Here is an 18,178-nt window from a genome sequence, read left to right as displayed (position 1 = left end):
AACCAGGGAGAAAGCAGAAGGCAGCCAAGTGGTGGGAAACAGGGCATCTGGGCAGAGGTCAGGGATCCAGAGACAGAAGTACAAGAGTGCTGAGCACATGAGCTCGATGAGCTGGGGCCCCAGGTCTGAATTAAAATAGAGAGCAGGGAAACCATTCTTTTCTAGCCAGCACTGTCTCTCCGCTTCCTGGAGCAGCCATGTGCCTGAGCCCATGGCTCCCTGGGTTACCGATGCCCCAGCCTTCTCTCCCTCAGGCCCAGGCTGTCTTCGCACCCCCTTCCTGATCGCACATCACAACATCCCCCACACCTGCCTTCCAAACTGAAGGTCTCATAAACTTGATGAGAAAGTCAGCCTGCCTGGGCCCAGCTGGGATCTGCGAAGATACAGCCCACCCCCCACCCGAAACTGGGGGACAATGCCTGGGCTTGGGTGGGTGATCCTCCAGCTTCGGAGAGTTTCCTGTAAGTTTACTTCCATCAAAATTAAAATGTAGCCAAATCGAGTGTTTAAAAGCCAGTGGCACCCTCCCCACCCAACACTTCTAGTGGTTGGAACGTCCTGATCAGCAGAAAACCAGAAGCCAGCCTTGGAGGAGCCTAAATACCACCAGAGAATGTTCTGAGCCAACTGTGACCCCCCCACCCCCCCACCCGGAAAGGCAATGGGTAAAAGGAGCTTGGGAGAGGAGCTAGCTATCCTGTATTCTAGGCTCCTGATCAGCAGAGACAACAGACCTTTGACCATCCTCCACCTCCCAGTCTCCCCCAGTTTCCTGTTTTACCTGGCACACTGTGGGGGAGGGAGGGTTGGGGTTTGGGGAGGAGGGCTGAACCTGCCCCTCCCCCCTCTCAAACACAGACAACAACCCCTACCCTGCAGCCCAGAGCTCAGACCCTGCCTGCCTCCCCTCCACTTTCCACAGGAATCCGGACACGGTGGCTGGCAAGTGGACACACAGAGACCTGGTCAGCCGGGGCAGGGCTGCCCAGAGCCATCCAGGGCTGGTCCCTGGTAGCCAGGATCTGACCCGCCCCCCCATAGTCCTGGGGCCACTGCCCAGGTGTGGCCTCTGCCAAGTACACCTTGGCGCCACTCTGGCCGCCACCCTGAGAGACCCCTCAGGGGCAGGTCCTGACCACTGGCGGTGGGGATGAGGCGAGGGAGGTATTTTAGGGAGACGAAGGGCGGGGAGACTGGTGGGGAGGGGGAGATGGTGCGACTGTACTCCTTCAGTTCTCCCCACTCGGTGCCTGCGGTCTTCAGATGTGTCTGCGAGTTCTGAGGGACGCTCCCCATTCTCCGCCCCTGTTTCCACATTTCGGGTTAGCCTTCAACCGCGGAAAACCGGGATAGAGTGCAGGGGACCGAAACTCAAGCCCTGTGCTGGGGGAGAGGGGCCAGAGAGCAGCCCCTGCGGCGGGGAAGGAGCCCCCATTTCCCTCGGGTTGGCCCGCTGTCCAGCCGGAAGGGGGAGCCCGCCGCCAGCGCGGCTCTCACGCTCGGCGGGCGCCGCACAAAAGTGCCATTAAAGCGCCGCCGGCCTGCCGACCGCGGCGAGATTCGCGTCCGGCTGTCCGGCCCCGCTTCCTCCCTCCCCGGGGCCAGGGCGCCGCGCCGAATGTGCATTGGGGGGGGGGGGGTGCCATGGGGGCGCGAACTGGAGCAAACAAGTCAGTTCGGGAATGCCTCCTCTCTCCAGTGTAAACTCGGGACTCTGGACGCACCCGCACCCTCAGTCCCCAAAGGATGGGGAAAGGAGGTGGGGGGGTTGGGAGGGAGGCAGGATCTGAGCGCAGGGAGAAAGGGTGCTGGGACTCGGGGACAAGGCTCGGGGGTCACGGACCGGGCCCCCCCACCCCCGCACGGTCGCCAGCTGGGGGCAGGGCCCCGCCCCTCCCCGTAGAGGGCGGGGGCGCATCTCCGGACCGGAGGGAGTTAAGCCCGGTGGCCTGGATGCTCCACGTAGGAGCTGGCTCTGGCTGCAGGCTGCGGTCAGGGCCACCATATAAAGAGGGCCGGAGCCCAGAGTGCCGAGGACTCGCCGCTGCCCGCGCCCCGCCGCCGCTGCCCCCCAGGCCCCGGCCCCAGGTGTCCCTGGCCATGGCCCGACCGATGCTCTTGCTCAGCCTCAGCCTCCTGGCCGGCCTGGTGCCGGCCCTGGCTGCCTGCCCCCAGAACTGCCACTGCCACAGCGACTTGCAGCACGTCATCTGCGACAAGGTGGGGCTGCAGAAGATCCCCAAGGTGTCGGAGAAGACCAAGCTGCTCAACCTGCAGCGCAACAACTTCCCGGTGCTGGCGGCCAACTCGTTCCGGGCCATGCCGAACCTCGTGTCGCTGCACCTGCAGCACTGCCAGATCCGCGAGGTGGCAGCCGGTGCCTTCCGGGGCCTCAAGCAGCTCATCTACCTGTACCTGTCCCACAACGACATCCGCGTGCTGCGTGCGGGCGCCTTCGACGACCTAACGGAGCTCACCTATCTCTACCTGGACCACAACAAGGTGACCGAGCTGCCCCGAGGGCTGCTCTCCCCGCTGGTCAACCTTTTCATCCTGCAGCTCAGTAACAACAAGATTCGGGAGCTGCGCGCCGGCGCCTTCCAGGGCGCCAAGGACCTGCGCTGGCTCTACCTGTCCGGAAACGCCCTCAGCTCGCTGCAGCCCAGTGCTCTGGACGATGTGGAGAACCTCGCCAAATTCCACCTGGACGGCAACCAGCTGTCCAGCTACCCCTCGGCGGCTCTCAGCAAGCTACGGGTAGTGGAGGAGCTGAAGCTGTCCCACAACCCCCTGAAAAGCATTCCTGACAGTGCCTTCCAGTCTTTCGGCAGGTACCTGGAGACCCTGTGGCTGGACGACACCAACCTGGAGAAGGTGAGCCGCTGGCCGCCGAGCTCCGTCCCCGCTCCTCTTCTGCCAAGGGGCCCCACGGATCTGGGGCCACGGCTGGGCACCATCCCTTCTTCCCTAACATTGCTTCTGTCTCTCTGGCTGTCTCTGAGGCGAACCGCTCAGCCGCCTCTGTGCCTCATCCCCACCCTAAATCCTGTCCAGCTTTCCCTGTCCCCAGTCTCAGCCCCTGCCTTCTGAGGGTTCCTACTTATGGATAGACCTGGCTCCAGCGGTGGCCCCCGGGAGGCATGTCCAGTGCTCCCGAACCCCCCTGCTGTGGGTAGGAGCCCCCTCTTCCTGTTGGGCCTTCCGTCCCTCCTCTGCTGTGTTTTTCTTGTCTCTAGTAATCCTACCGCCCCATAAAGGAAGGTTTGTTTATTGAGAAGCTTACCAGAAGAGCTGGGCAGATCAGGCCCACAAAGAGACCCTGTTCTTGGTTGGGGGTGGGGGGTGTCTGTGCGTGCTGAGGTGGGGCTGGGGGCCAGGGCGTGAGGGGAAAGCAAACAGCCCCAGGAAGAAGACCTCCTCCGTGTCCCCCAGAGGCTCTGGCGAATGTCCTCCCTCTCCTCCTGCTCACACACATCCACACCCCACTGCGTTCCCAGGTCCATTTCTACTGAGGGCGGCCCAGGAAACAGGGCTTCCCCAGGGTGCAGGAATGGCACTCAGGGGCTCTGTGAAGGGACAAAGGCGAGAGCTACAGAGCACTGTCAGCCTTTGGCCTAAGACTCCAGGTGTCTCCCTGTGGAGAGGACTGGTTGTGCCTCAGTGTCCCCCAGACCACTGACAACTCTTTGGCCACTCCGATCACCAGACCCATCTCCTGGCTACAGCCTTCTTCAGTCCTTTCTGCCGGTGATACCCAGGTGGGGCTGCCTGGGGTTGGGGCAGAATCCCTCCTCGGGGCTGGAAAATCACTCTGGTACAGGGGCTTCGGCCAGGAAGCTCGGGTGGGGACCAGGGTAAGGTTTGTAGAAGACCGTCACTGGAGCAGTCTTGTTCCAGGGAACTGCACACCCCTCCCTGAGCCACAGGCACAGGGACGAGGGTAGAACTATACCTGGATGGCTGCCAACCTTTGTCTGGGTGGATGGAGCCCACCCATCTTCAGCCCCGGCGCCTCCAGAGATAAAGTCAGGGTTCCCCGTGGCCCACCAGTGCCAGAGTGGGCTTTTAGTGGGGAGCAGAGCAGGACAGCAGGGACCGATCTGGGGCAGGGCAGGCCAGGCAGGACTGTGATGCCTGGGCCAAGATGTGGGCCCCAATAGAATGTTTCCTCTGGAGCCATCCAGCCGGGCCAAAGGCCCCACCAAGGAGACTCCACAAATAGCCTCTGGCAAGCAGTGGGGGAGGGAGCAGTGAGGACAGTGTTGGGGGAAGTCCCAGGACCCTGGGGCTGCGGGGAGCCTGGGCTCATTGCCCATCCCACCAAACACTGACCAGCTTCACCAGTTGCCAACTTGGGCCGCTGGAGCCAAACTCTGGCTGCCTCCCCGGTCCCAGTGTTTGTGCAGGGAGCATGGTGCCAGGGGAAGAGGAGCTGGGTGTGGTCCTGTGGCTGCTGTTTACTCGCTAGTGTGTCCCTGGGCAAGAGACTTGACGTTCCCCCTCCCTTCCCGGTACCCCATCTGCATTTTGGAAACACCAGCACCTATGTCAATAGGGGGTTGTACGGATTAGATCATCGGAGAGAACCTAGACATGCTGAAACTCCTTGCCGAGCCACTGTTTCTGTCCAGGGAAGGACCCTGTCCTCTGGGACCATAGTGCTGGGAGAGGCTGGACCCTGGCTGGGGCTGGGGTGCTCACTCCTGTTCACCTCACTCCCCAGTTCTCCGACGGTGCCTTCCTGGGTGTGACCACCCTGAAACACGTCCACCTGGAGAACAACCGCTTGAACCAGCTGCCCTCCAACTTCCCCTTCGACAGCCTAGAGACCCTCACCCTTACCAACAACCCCTGGAAGTGTACCTGCCAGCTCCGAGGTCTTCGGAGGTGAGAACAACCCCCCTCCTCACAGCCCCCACCCCAGAACCCACTCTCAGGGGACAGAGAGGAGATACCCTGGCCCCACACGGAAACATCTGGACAATATGTCCTAGATCTGCTACCTAGTAGGCGTGGGAGCCTAGGAGTTTGTCACGTTGAAGATGACGGTTCCAGGCCACCCTATAGATAAGTCCGTCCTGGCCCCCAGCTTGCCATCCCCTCCCCCCGCACTCCCATATCTCTCCCCCAAGTCCAGCGACTCTCTGTCTCTCTAGGTGGCTGGAAGCCAAGACTTCTCGCCCTGATGCCACTTGTGCCTCGCCTGCCAAGTTCAAAGGCCAGCATATCCGTGACACGGACGCTTTGCGTGGCTGCAAGTCCCCCACTAAGAGGTCCAAGAAAGCCGGCCGCCATTAAACAGGTGGGGGACAGGTGGGCAGGTTCCCCGTTCCCTTCTCGGAGATTCCAGCAAGGGAGGAGGGTGTCCCCAGAGAGGGGCATGCAGACCCTCCATTTGTGTAGAGAGAGGAGGGGAGGGCTGGGCTCCCCTCTAAGGGGGAAAATGACACTGCCCGGGACTCCCACCATCCTCTGCAAGCCTCGTCTGGGTTGTTGGACTTCTGACACCAAACTCTGCCTCACTACAGGTCCTGACCCAGCCGGTCCTGGTGACCGGCCTCTGCCTTCAGCTGGAGAAACTACTGACCTTCCCACCTCTGACCCCCACCTTCTCCCCACAGCCTCTGCTGGCACACAGAGCTGTCCACATCTAGACACGTCCTGGCAGGGGGACTCGGGCGCTCCAGCACGAACCTAGGTCGACCCGACAGTGAGAGCTCCAGCACGCCTGGCCCCACGTCACGGCTCCTCTCAGAGAAGCTGTTGCCAAGACCCCAAGTCCTTCAGAACCAAAACAGGGTGGCCATCAGGATGGCCGGCCTTCCAGAATCTTCCTTCCCTCTGCTCCCCTTTCCATTTGGAAACAAACATCAGATCCTTGCCCCACTCCTCGTTCCTGAAAGAGTCTATAAGCCCATACCCCAACTCCGCCAGCCACCCGGCCCCCCCACTTGCCAGGACACTCTAGCAGGACACTGGTGCTTTGCCGCATACCCTCCCATGCTGCACTTCTTTCCCAGATTTTCATAAATATAAATTTATGTATATGTAATATATACTCCCCTGTCATCTATTTTTTTTAAAGATTTTATTTATTTATTTTTGCGAGAGAGAGCGAGCGAGCGAGTGTGCATAAGTTGGGGGGAGGGGCAGAGGGAGAAGCAGGCTCCCCGCTGAGCAGGGAGCCCAATGGAGGACTTCATCCCCCAACTCTAGGATCATGACCTGAGCGGAAGCAGACTCTTAACCGATAGAGCCACCCAGGTGGCCCCCTGTCACCTATTTCTATGATTCACCAGCTACTGGAGGTCAGACTTTCTCACATCTGCTTTCTGGAATGAGGACCAGCTGAGAGGGTCTTCCTTGGAGATCTGGCCTGAACCCATCCTCAAACCCACCAGTCTGTTCTCACCCCAGCCCAGCCGGCGCCCTGCCCATAGCCACAGCCCAGCCACCTTCCACTCACCACCAGTTCCTTCATGTTCAGCTTGTCAATCATGGCTCGGATCAGCTCTGGGGGTGCAGAGGCCCCAGCAATCACACCTGAATCAGAGAGAGGACTGACACAGCTCCCCGCTTCTCCAGGCCCAGTGGACCCCCTTCCCCTATAGCTCCTTCTAGAGAACATTCCCCTCTCATCCTTGACCCTGGACTTACTCCTACAGCTGGCAGCTGGCCTTGGGCTGGTGGTCCAGGGATGCTAAGTATTTGCCTCCCACCCACCCACTTTTCTACAGTGCTCTTGTTGCCCCTAAATAAAAGCCTGGGCATATATCTAGCTCACCAGACCAATCCTGGCCTGGCCACCCCACCTCCACGTATGGACGAGATGTCATAACTGGAGAAGTCTGGCTGGTTCAGAATGTCCACGAACATTGTGGGGGTGCCATACAGGAAGGAGCCTCTGTGTAAGGTGGGGGGGGGGGTCTCAAAATCAGGCTGGGAAGGAGAAGGGAACTCCCTCTTCTCACCCATCCCACCCTGAACCTGCAGTGAGGGCCAAGGCTGCATAAGTGGGAAACAAGGAAAAGCTCTCAGAGGCAGGAACTGGTCCTCCCCTGGGAGACCCCTGCTACCCCTGGTCTCCATTTCTCTGGGCCGAAGGGAGGAGACATCTCCAGAAGGGATCAGGGCCCAGGAGTCAGGAATAGGAGGGTCTCATCAGCCCCTGAGAAAGGAGGGCTGCCCACTGATGCCCACCTCTCTTTGCTGATGGCCTCCAGCGCCTTCTTGCCATCAAAGGTCGGAGAGGATAGGATGAGGGTGGTGCCATACATCAGGCTCACCATTGTGCCCCCCACAGACCCCAGACAGTGGTACAAGGGGCTGGGCAAGACCATCCGTGTCTCCTCAGGTGTCTGGAGATGGAGGCAGGAAGCCGGTTCTATCCTGGAGCCCAAAGGCCCAGGAACCAGTTCATCTAGCCAGCAGGGGGAGCCCCACAAGTACATTCCACCCCACAAGCGCCCCACATCCCCTCGCAGGCCTGGGCTAGGTCCCTCACCTTGAGGTGCAACTTAATCCGTTCCCCTATCAGGTTGGAATTGTTGACAATGTTGTAGTGGGAGAGGGTGGCCCCCTTGGGTCTGCCTGTCGTCCCCTGTTAAGACAAGCAGGTGATGCCTGGCCTCCCGCTCCCTATCTCCTTCCCCACTCTCGGCCCCGGGTGGGAGAGCCCTGGAATGGGGTGTCAGGAGACGGGGACTATTGCCCCAGATCGGTTCATTCATTGACCACGCATTCACAAAGGCTCAGCACGCGCCCGCTCAGTGCCGGGTGTTGGGACGCAGAGATGGGGAGAGTAAGCCACTCACAGAGCAGCTCAGAGGACTCTGTGGCCCACCAGCAGATTCCCACCCCAGGCCTCAGTTTCCTCATCAGCTAAATGGGGGGGCGGATCTATCAGCTCTGGCCTGTGGTGGCCCAGTGGGTCTGGCCCTGTGCTGACAATGAGAAGATGAGGGGAGGGGAGCATGTGACAAGGACATGTGGCCAACACTTTTCCAGGGCAGAGAGGACCACTAGGGCTGGCCCCAGGAGAACATCTGCCCTCTGGACCTCCACGGCCATCTCTTCTATCTTGGGCAAGTGTCGCCGGGGTGAATAGCGGGGAGCACGCCAGCCGGGGTGCGGGGCCTGGAGGCCTCTGCCCTACCGAAGTGAACTGGATGTTGATGGGGTCATGGCAAGACAGGAACTGCTGGCTGTACTGGAGCCGGGCCCGATGCTGCTCTTCGCCTCCGGCCGCCACCACCTCCTTCAGGAGCAGGGTCCCCGGCAGAGGGTCATCCACCGAGATGACCGTGGTCAGGTCTGGGAGCCTGCGAGTAGGGAGGGTGGCGAGAGTCAGAACCTGGACAGACACGAACCTCATCCCCAGGGGTGCAGGGGCCGGGGGGCCACACCATGTGCCCTTCCCAATGTGGGACACCCTCACCTCTGACTGTTCAAGGCCCCTGGCTCGGCCTTCTCCAACTCTGGACAGATCTGCTTCAAGATTTGATAGTATTGCTGATTCTTGAATTGCTTAGGGAAAGCGAGGGCTTTGCAGCCTACCTGTGGGGATGGGGCCGTGCCCCCCCAGCACAGTCAGCGGGGAGCTCCAGGCAGGGGCTCTGAGTAGTTCTAGCCATTACTCTCTCTCTCTCTCACACATACACCGCCTCACCCATCCACCTCCACCCTGACACACACACATGCCCCCTTCAACGCATACACCAGCCTCGCGTCTAACCAACCACCCTCTCCTCCCACCCTCTAAGGAAAGATAGACTCTTGAGGGTCCTACCTTCTTGAGGGCATACTCTAGTTCCATAGCCTGATAGGCCGGATTCACCGACACCTGGTGGAGACAGTGAGGGGATGTCAGTCAGTATCTTGACTCAACCCTGCCCCTCTCCCTGGCCCTCCATTCTTAGGAGGCACAGAAACATCATGAAGTCAGAGGCAGTGCCCTACACTTCCAGGGCCTCCTTGGTAGGCTTCAGAAGAAAGTCCTACCTTCTGGTGGTTTGGGGGCTGAGGAGCCGGGGAGTCCCCCTGAATTATGCATCCCTACACACTCAGCTGTGTTGGTCAACGCCCTGCTCACCAGAATGATGCCCGCCTGGGCGGTGGCCAGCTGCATGAGTACCCATGCATAGGAGTTGGGTCCCCACATGCCCAGCCTGTCGCCCTTGCAGAGACCAAGACTCAGGAGCCCAGAAGCGGCTTTGTCCACCTGGTGTAAACAGAGCATAAGAGGTGAGAGGCGGGCGAGCGGGAAGGGGCCTGTGACTCCCACCTCTGCCCTTGGCCCAGGGATTGCCGTCAGATCCCACTGAGAATGAGGGATGGGCAGATTCCCAGGCCTCCATGGGTCTGGAGCGACGCAGAGTTCACAAGTATCCCAGGAGGGAGCGGTACAGGGGACATCAGGGGCAGGTGGCCTCTTCTGCCTCAGTGATGCCCCGTTCTCCTGCTATGCCCCACCCCCTGCCCCGTCCTTAGGCAGCCCCAGTCACACCCTCCCACCCCCACAGCCTGCTGCTGTCCCTGCAGTTCCACCCCCCCCACCCAGTACCTGCCCACCTTTGGGGTTCAGACCAGGACCCACCTCCTCCTTGAGCTGGGCGAAGGTCAACCTGATGTTTTCCTGGTACACGACCAAGGCCTCTTTGTCAGGGACCCTCTGTACTGTGGCTTCCAGGCACTGCCCCACAGTCTTGTGGAGAAGACTATTGTTTGTGAAGCCCTGGACATAGCTGAGGCCTCCAATGGGCAGGGGGATGGTGGTATCGGCCTCTCTGGAGCTGTGGGGAGACAGGGTTGTGGGGAGATGGGCTCCATGATGCCAGGCAGGGGCTGCTAGAGAAACTGCCCCCCCCCCCCCCGCCAGGACCCCGGGCCCAAGAGAAAGGCTTGGTTATTCTATAACTCTCAAACTGTACTCAAAAACAAAAACAACTAAACTATTAATTATTTTAAAAAACAAAAGCAGAAAACCAGAAGTAAAAGTATCACATGGTAGGCTTAGGCCTCCCTGTGCTCACCAGCCCCTCTGGGGGACAGGGGCCGGTCTCCTGCTGAGGCCTTGGCTGCTGGGCAGCGAGGAGCACAACAGGCCTCAGATCCTGTTCCCATCAGAGAGGGTGTGGCGTGGGGCCTGTGGGACAGCGGTGACCATTCCAGCTGCTGTGCCAGAAAGACCATGTGTATCTTCTGTTGATTGACTGCCTAGATCTTGTGGGGGAGAATTTCTGGGAAGAACCAGATATGCAGGGCAGAGAGGAGCAAAATGGGGTTTCCTCCTAAATGGGAGAGGAGCCTGCTGCCCTCTTCCAGGAGGCGGGCCACGAGGCAGGCTGGTGGGGAGGCTGCTCAGCCTGACTGCCACTTTGGACCAGGAAGATGAGGAGGAGTTCCACTGTGGGAACACCCCTGGTAGCTTGGTGGGGAGTAGGTGACCACCTGACTGGGATCAGAGATGGGGTGGCAGGGGTCTCATCCCAGGTATGCTGCTGGCGGGATGGGCACCTGCCACAGATACCTTCGGCGTCCCATGTCACCTCCATGGGACATGGACCATGGAGCAAATGTGGTTTCTGTCACTGGGACAAGTTCCTTGGGATTCTGTCTTTTTGGGGGGCTTCAGTTCTCCCCTTCTGCAGCTGAACAGATCTGGGAGGTGTCTGTACCTTCTCAGAGGTCCTAGTGGGTAAAGCCCTTGTCGCCTTGGCTGCGACTTCCATAACACACTCTATGCCTGCTTCTCTTTCCCTCACTTCTGCCTCCCAGCACTACAAACCACCTATAGTTCTCATTCTCTAGGGAATCCAAGTAAAGACACAGGGATTCTCCTCTCTAGGCCTGAGCTTCCCCACCTATGACTAGTTTAAGGACTGGATCCACTGGTTATTCTCAGGTGAAAGGGGATATTATCTTTTTTTTTTTTTTTTTAAAGATTTTATTTATTTATTTGACAGACAGAGATCACAAGTAGGCACAGAGGCAGGCAGAGAGAGAGAGGAGGAAGCAGGCACCCTGCAGGGAGCCTGATTCAGGGCTTGATTCCAGGACCCTAAGATCATGACCTGAGCCGAAGGCAGAGGCTTTAACCACTGAGACACCCAGGTGCCCCGAAAGGGGATATTATCTAAATGACCTAGCTAATCTTTTCTTCCTTCAAATTTTTTTTTTTTTTTTTTTTTTTTTTTTTTGTGGTCAGAAAGAGAGCAGGAGCACAGGTAGGGGGAGCAGCAGACAGAGGGAGATGCTGGCTTCCTGCTCAGCAAGGAGCCTGATGCTGAGCTCAATCCCAGGACCCTGGGATCATGACCTGAGCTGAAGGTGGACATGTAACAGACTGAGCCACTCAGGCGTCCTTCTGTTTTGTTTTATTTTTTAAAAGATTTTATTGGGGCGCCTGGGTGGCTCAGTGGGTTAAGGCCTCTGCCTTTGGCTCAGGTCATGATCCCAGGGTCCTGGGATCGAGCCCCAAGTCAGGCTCTCTGCTCAGCAGAGAAGCAGGCTCCTTCCTCCTTTCTCTCTGCCTGCCTTTCCACCTACTTGTGATCTCTGCCTGTCAAATAAATAAAATACTTTTAAAAAAGACTTTATTTATTTGACACAGAGAGAGAGTACATGCAGAGGGAATAGCAGGCAGAGGCAGAAGGAGAAGCAGGCTCCCCACTGAACAGGGAGCCCAATGAGGGACTCGATCCCAGGGCCCTGGGATCATGACCTGAGCTGAAGGCAGACATTTAACTGACTGAACTACTCAGACATCCTTCTTTCTTTCTTTCTTTCTTTTTTAAGTAGGCTCCATGCCTAGGGTGGAGCCCAGTGTGGTGCTTGAACTCATGACCCCGAAGTCAAGACCAGAGCTGAGATCAAGAATTGGACGTTTAACTGACTGAGCACCCAGTTGCCCCCACCGGGTTTAAAAGGGTTATGGTGAGTCACCTAGGCCACGTGGTTCCTGCCGATGAGCTGGGGCAGAAAACAGCCCAGACAGCAGGACTTTGTGGTCCTGTAAGGCCCACACCCATCACCCACAGGTTGATAACCTAATGAGTTTTGAGCAGATTCCCAATAGTCGCTCAGTGGTCACCTCAAAAGAGATTGTGTATCCCAAATCCCTACCTCACACACATGTAGTCGAGGGCGTGCATGTTTGCCCACTGGGAAAAAGCATGCTCTTTTTCTTGGGGTTTGCCAAAGCAATGGTTCTAAGAACAAGCACGTGGAGAGAACCTGGCTTAGGGACAAACTGAACACAGGGTTAAGCAGGGAGAGACACAAAGAGACAGAGACAGGAAGACACAGCCATAGACTTCACCGTGAGGCTTCGAATCCCCAGGCCTAGCCGCATGGGATGTCTACCTTCCTCTGGACTTTTCACTGCCAAAAGACAATACACTCCCTCTTTAAATTTAAGCTAGTTTGGGGGGAAAAGAAAAGCCAAATTCCATTAATAACAACGAGGATGAAGCTGGAGGACATGATGTTAAGTTACGCAGAGAGACAAACATTGCATGATTTCGCTTATACGTGCAGTCTAATACATGAGCAAAAAAGATAAATTGGCTTTGATTTGCTTACAACTGGCACATCCTAATATACCTGCATTTTTCACTTTCAGTTATGACCAGGACCCTTGAAGTCCTGGCACGCGGCCTCGCCTAGCCCAGGATTGGGATCAGGAGGAGGCCAAGGGCCGATCTCAGCCACCTGAATGGCTTTGCTGTCAACAGAGCCTGACAACAGGCTTTCTCTTATTCTCACAGTGACCAGGCATCCTCTTTAGTTCGGAACTTGGGTTTCTACTCATTCACCACGGATTTCAGACCAGACGGTAGCCTCCTGGAAATTCTAGCTGGTAGCCTCCTAGAAATTCTAGCTGGTAAGTCAACGAGTTGATTTATGTACAACCTCTCCCCGCCCCTCTAATCCCTGCTAAACAAAACAAAACAAAAACCAGGGCGCCTGGGTGGCTCAGTGGATTAAGCCGCTGCCTTCAGCTCAGGTCATGATCTCAGGGTCCTGGGATCGAGTCCCGCATCGGGCTCTCTGCTCAGCAGGGAGCCTGCTTCCTCCTCTCTCTCTGCCTGCCTCTCTGCCTACTTGTGATCTCTCTCTCTGTCAAATAAATAAATAAAATCTTTGAAAAAAAAAAAAAAGAACCAAAAACCAGAAAAGAAGCCCATTTCAGTTGTCACGTGTGTTACATCCCTCATCTTCATGGCAGCTCTGATAGGTGCTGTGACAAAGGCCCCCAGTAGGCCCTTGTCCTTAATAAAGCACCCTTGGGGTGTTCAACTGGCCATGGCTATGTGGACCCCAGACCGCATTCCCAAGCTTCCCTCACAGGTGGTCTGCCCAGGGAGATCTACAGAGAGGTACATGTGCAACTTTCCTTCCCGGGAAGGGACATCTTTTCTTTGTCCTTCACTGGCTGGAATATCATCTGTGACAGGAAGAGAATGGCAGCCATCTTGGGCCACCTGGTGAGCTTGGACATTGCAGAGCTGATGTTGACAGCAAGGCGTACCGTGCTGCCATGGGCCGGCTGTCTCCCAGAAAAAAAAAACTCCCATCTCCTTGAAGCCACGGTGAGAGTGGGTTTCTCTGATATATTCTAGGCAAATCCTAAGAAGGGCAGGTGGAAAGCATGAACTCCCATTCTCCAGGTAAAGAAAGTGGAGTGCAAAGAGGCCAAGTGGTCTGTTCGGGCTGGTAGTAGCTGGTTCTGCAGCCGAGGACCACCTGTCACCCCCACACAATTCGGGGAGAAAGAAGTGCGTGGGCAATTCTGTACTTGAGGCTTTGGACGTGTCCCCCAGATTGTCAAATCTCCATTCTATATTTTCCACAACTGTTTATTAATTGACATCAAGAAACAGGGATTGGAGCAGGGCAGGACTTTGAAGCAGACACAGGTGGCTCATCCAAAGGACTTAAGAAACTTGGATGAATGCACTTTGCTCATAGATGTGAGAACCACCCATTGTTTCGAAATCCCACGGGCAAACAGAGTGGATTCTACTTCCCTCCTTCCTCAAACATGCCCCAAAGGCCTTGGGCAAAAGGAGGGAGCCACTGCTTTTTCTGCTCTTAAACAAAGTGGCAGACATTCCACCTAACTCTGAAAAAGACAATAGAGATTAGCTTAGGGGACAAGTGGTTTTCGTTTGTTATTATTATTATCATTATTTCAATTTGGCTGGGAAGCTTATGGAGTTGGAAGAGAGCTAGCAGTTCCTATGGTTCCCAACTCAAAGAACTAAAGTCCAAGAGTCCTCCCCTCTTCTGCAGCTCCCCACGGTTAAGCAGAGGAGCCTCCTTCTGATATGAGGTCAGACGGTCAGACAGTCAGACGGTCAGCAGTAGTTCCACTTTATGTCACATGTTGACGTCATTCACTTACTTCATCTCATCACATAGGCATTTTATTGTCTCATGTCATCACAGAAGAGTGAGTATAGGAGAATGAGAACAAGATATTTTGAGAGAGAGAGACCACATTCACCTAATTTTTATTATAGTATATTGTTATAATTATTCTGTTATTGTTAATCTCTTATGTGTCCAAATTATAAATCAAACTTCATCATCGGTATGTATGGATAGGAAAAAGCTTTGTACATACAGGCTTCAGTACTAGCTGTGGTTTTAGGCATCCACCAGGGCTCCTGGAACGTATCCCCCACGGATAAGGAGAGACTACTCTCAATGTTTAGTGAAGCTTTCAGCTACTTGGGTTGGGTATTGTAGAACATATAAATACGCGGGAGCCAGGAACTGGAGATGAAACCCCACCTAAAGATCCCCTCAGAGAGTTGGCACTTGAGAATTCAGGGGCACATCTGCTGCCAGGAAACAAGGGTTTGGGTTTTTTTGTTTGTTTGTTTGTTTGTTTTTTAAGAATTCTCTGATGTTTTATTGTTAGCAACTAAAATATCCACGGTTCTATCCCCAGTGACTCACAGTGCCTGGAATGTAAGAGGTACTCAGTGGAATCACCAAATGCGTGAATTATAAATAATGCACATAACGACCCATTAACAAATGAGTGAAACACTGAATAGACATTTTTCCAAAGAAGATATAAGGTCCACAAGCACATGAAATACAAACAAAAGGAATGGTGAGCTACCAGATTACACACACTTGAAAGGTTAGAATAAAAAAAACAAAAAACCAACCAAACAAAAAAAACAAAATCAAAAACAAAATAACAAGTGCTGGTGAGCATGTACAGAAACTGGAACCCCTGGGTATCACCAGGGGGAATGTAAAATGGCACAGCCAATGTGGAAACCAGTTTGGTTTTTCTCCAAAAAGTTAAACATAGAGTTTATGACCCAGCAATTCTGCTCCTAGGTGTTGACCCCCCAAAATTGAAAACAGGTGCTCAAATTCAGACTTGTGCATAAATGTTCGTAGCAATCCTTTTTTTTTTAAAAAAAAAGATTTTATTTATTTATTTGACAGACAGAGATCACAAGTAGGCAGAGAAGCAAGCAGAGGGAGAGGGGGAAGCAGGCTCCCTGCTGAGCAGAGAGCCTGACTCGGGGCTCAATCCCAGGACCTGAGCTGAAGGCAGAGGCTTTAACCCACTGAGCCACCCAGGCGCCCCGTTCATAGCAATTCTATTCACAAAACAGCCAAAGGTGAAAATAACCTAGTGGTTCCAGCAACAGAGGAATGGATAAACAAAATAGGGATGATCATTCAGTGAAATATTATTTGGCCCTGAAAGGGAAATGAAGGAGTAATACCCACTACGACATGGATAAACCCTTAAGATATTATAAGCAAAAGAAGCCAGACACAGAAAGCCACATATGGTAAAAATTGCATGCATATGAAATGTTGAGAAAGGCAAATCTATAGAGACAGAAAGTAGATTACATGATTGCTGAGGGCTGAGGGGAAGGAAGGATACATAGGTGACAGCTAACGGTATGGGGTTTCTCTTTGAGGTGAGGAAAATGTTCTAAAACTGACTGTGGTGATTCTTGCACATACCTGTGACTGCACTAAAAACTACTGAATTGAACACTAAAAAAACAATGTGAATAATTCCACTCTGAAGCATATACCCAACAGAATTCAGACATGCGCTCACCAAAAGACGGGTACGAGGATTTTTGTGTTATCTCCAATATGGAAACCGCCCAACCCATCCACAGTAGGACAGGGTTATACAATAGCGACAGCAAATGTACCATGACTATACCCAACAACATGAAAGAAACTCATAAAAAAAAAAACGTTAAAGGAACCTGATAGAAAAGGTATATACCATAGGATTCCATTTCTACGTACAAAACAGTCAAAAGTAATCTGCGGTGATGGAGATCAGGAGAGTGGCCATCTGGGTACTGGCTATATGGGCGTGTATATTTAATCAAAAAGTCACCAAGGAAGCACTTAACCTATGTTCCCTTTATAAACCCACGGTGTACTTCGGTACAGAGTTTAAAAGAAAACTCTCCTACGGCTTAAGCTAGTGTTGCTTCACTCATAATTCATAAACTACATTCAGTGACAGATTGTGTCCTCTATTTGCCACTTTGTCACAAAAAGTAAAAACAGCCTGTGTCACTTCTGTGCAAAATCCATCCATCCCTTGATAACTCATGCTGGGCAAGCCTAGCAGACACATCTGTTGGTGATCTCTGTTCTAGAAATTACTCAAAGAAAGAAAGAATCTCCTTTCTGAATGCAGCAGGGTTTTCCTTCCTGAGAACGCTGGCAGATGGGAAAGCAGTGTGTATGTCCTCTGTACCATTCACGGGACACTGTGACTATTGGCCCAACCAACCCGTCTCATACATGGATGTGCACCCCCCCGCCCTGCACCTGTTCAGGAGCACAGAGAAGCACATGGCATTGCTTGTTGTTCAGAATATGGCTTACTGGACGCAAGGCCGTGGTCCAGAAGGTTGCCCCCAATTGGAATATGGCCCCAGAGGGAAACCAGAACCACTGGATAACCATCTGCTTTACAATGTCATTTCTAGGAATGTCTGTGGGGGGCGCCTGGAGGATCAGATGGTTAACCTCTGCCTCCAGCTCAGGTCATGACCTCCAGGTGGTGGGATTGGGTCCCAAGAAAGGCTGCCAGGTCAGCAGAGAGTCTGCTTCTCGCTCTCCCTCTGCCTCTCCTCCCTGTTCGTGCTCTCTGTGTCTCTCTCTCTCAAATGAATGAATAAATCTTTTTTTTTAATTAAAGATTTTATTTATTTATTTGACAGAGATCACAAGTTGGCAGAGAGAGAGGGGGAAACAGGCTCCCTGCTGAGTGAAGAGCCCAATGTGGGGCTCGATCCCAGGACCCCGGGGTCATGACCTGAGCCAAAGGCAGAGGCTTTAACCCACTGAGCCATCAAGGCGCCCCTGAATAAATAAATCTTTAAAAAAAGGGGGGGGGGGAATATCTGTAGAGATTTTTTTTAAGGTTTTATTTATTTATTTGACAGACAGAGATCACAAGTAGGCAGAGAGAGGGAGAGAAGCAGGCTCCCTCCTAAGCAGAGAGCCCCATGCGCAGCTCCATCCCAGGACCCTGAGATCATGACCTGAGCCAAAGGCAGAGGGTTTAACCCACTGAGCCACCCAGGCGCCCCTCTGTAGAGATTTTTAAGACAAGTCAGGAGTGTGGTGATTCTGATTTATGAAAAAGATGGGCATCGTCAGTGGGGAAGGGCAGCGCCGGGTAAATGTCCCACAGGGTATGTGACCTGAAGGCAGAAAGAGCACAGCAAACCCCGCCTTGCAAGGCTCGCCTGCCGGTTTCCTCAGGGAAATCCTCCTCAGCACTTTTGTCCTTGTCTTACAAGTGGAGAAAATTGAGGGCGAGGTTAAGCAAATGTTCAAAATGCTGCAGTGCAAGTTAATTAACAGGGCCTCATCATTCGATCACGGAGAACTTTCCACAAAAACAGACCGAGCGGCACTGACACGTGAAACACAGACCTGCCACACAGTCAAGGAAGAAGGATGACGCGTGGCAGATAAGCATCAGGAAAGATGTCTCCTCTGATTGAAGAACAATCAGAGAAGAACAACCATGAGGCATTTGTTTCCCAAGAGATCAAGAAAAGTGGAAAATATTGATATTGTAATGTCTGCAACTTATTTTCAAGGGGTGGCAAAAAAACTATGGGATGTGTGGTAGGTGTGTGTC

The 18,178-nt window shown here is 54.2% G+C and overlaps 2 protein-coding genes across 3 annotated transcripts in view; one reads left to right on the top strand and one right to left on the bottom strand.

Annotated features, from left to right (window-relative positions):
• ACSF2 (acyl-CoA synthetase family member 2) overlaps window positions 1-18,178 on the bottom strand; it is a 35,498-nt gene that overhangs the window by 3,115 nt on the left and 14,205 nt on the right. Inside the window, exons 2-10 of the mRNA XM_059148099.1 lie at window positions 9,599-9,794; window positions 9,095-9,223; window positions 8,792-8,845; window positions 8,441-8,559; window positions 8,159-8,324; window positions 7,508-7,603; window positions 7,204-7,361; window positions 6,816-6,907; window positions 6,470-6,546 (exon numbers count right to left, since the gene is read on the bottom strand). Of these exons, the coding sequence (XP_059004082.1) occupies window positions 6,470-6,546; window positions 6,816-6,907; window positions 7,204-7,361; window positions 7,508-7,603; window positions 8,159-8,324; window positions 8,441-8,559; window positions 8,792-8,845; window positions 9,095-9,223; window positions 9,599-9,794 (1,087 nt within the window). The remainder of the gene's footprint in view (window positions 1-6,469; window positions 6,547-6,815; window positions 6,908-7,203; window positions 7,362-7,507; window positions 7,604-8,158; window positions 8,325-8,440; window positions 8,560-8,791; window positions 8,846-9,094; window positions 9,224-9,598; window positions 9,795-18,178) is intronic.
• On the top strand, window positions 1,508-6,061 carry CHAD (chondroadherin). Of its 2 annotated transcripts, none has more exons than XM_059148101.1 (4): window positions 1,508-2,877; window positions 4,727-4,890; window positions 5,160-5,305; window positions 5,625-6,061. In XM_059148101.1, exons 1-3 carry the CDS (start codon window positions 1,750-1,752, stop codon window positions 5,299-5,301), a joined length of 1,434 nt encoding a protein of 477 aa, XP_059004084.1. In that variant the 5' UTR covers window positions 1,508-1,749; the 3' UTR covers window positions 5,302-5,305; window positions 5,625-6,061. The 2 variants fall into 2 exon arrangements, with proteins under 2 accessions (XP_059004084.1, XP_059004083.1); XM_059148100.1 differs by having other exon boundaries at window positions 1,523-2,877; window positions 5,532-6,061.

This window comes from Mustela lutreola, chromosome 15 (genome assembly GCF_030435805.1).
Source record: "Mustela lutreola isolate mMusLut2 chromosome 15, mMusLut2.pri, whole genome shotgun sequence".
NCBI classification, from domain to species: Eukaryota; Metazoa; Chordata; class Mammalia; order Carnivora; family Mustelidae; genus Mustela; species Mustela lutreola.
This window is presented reverse-complemented; position numbering and strand designations above follow the sequence as displayed.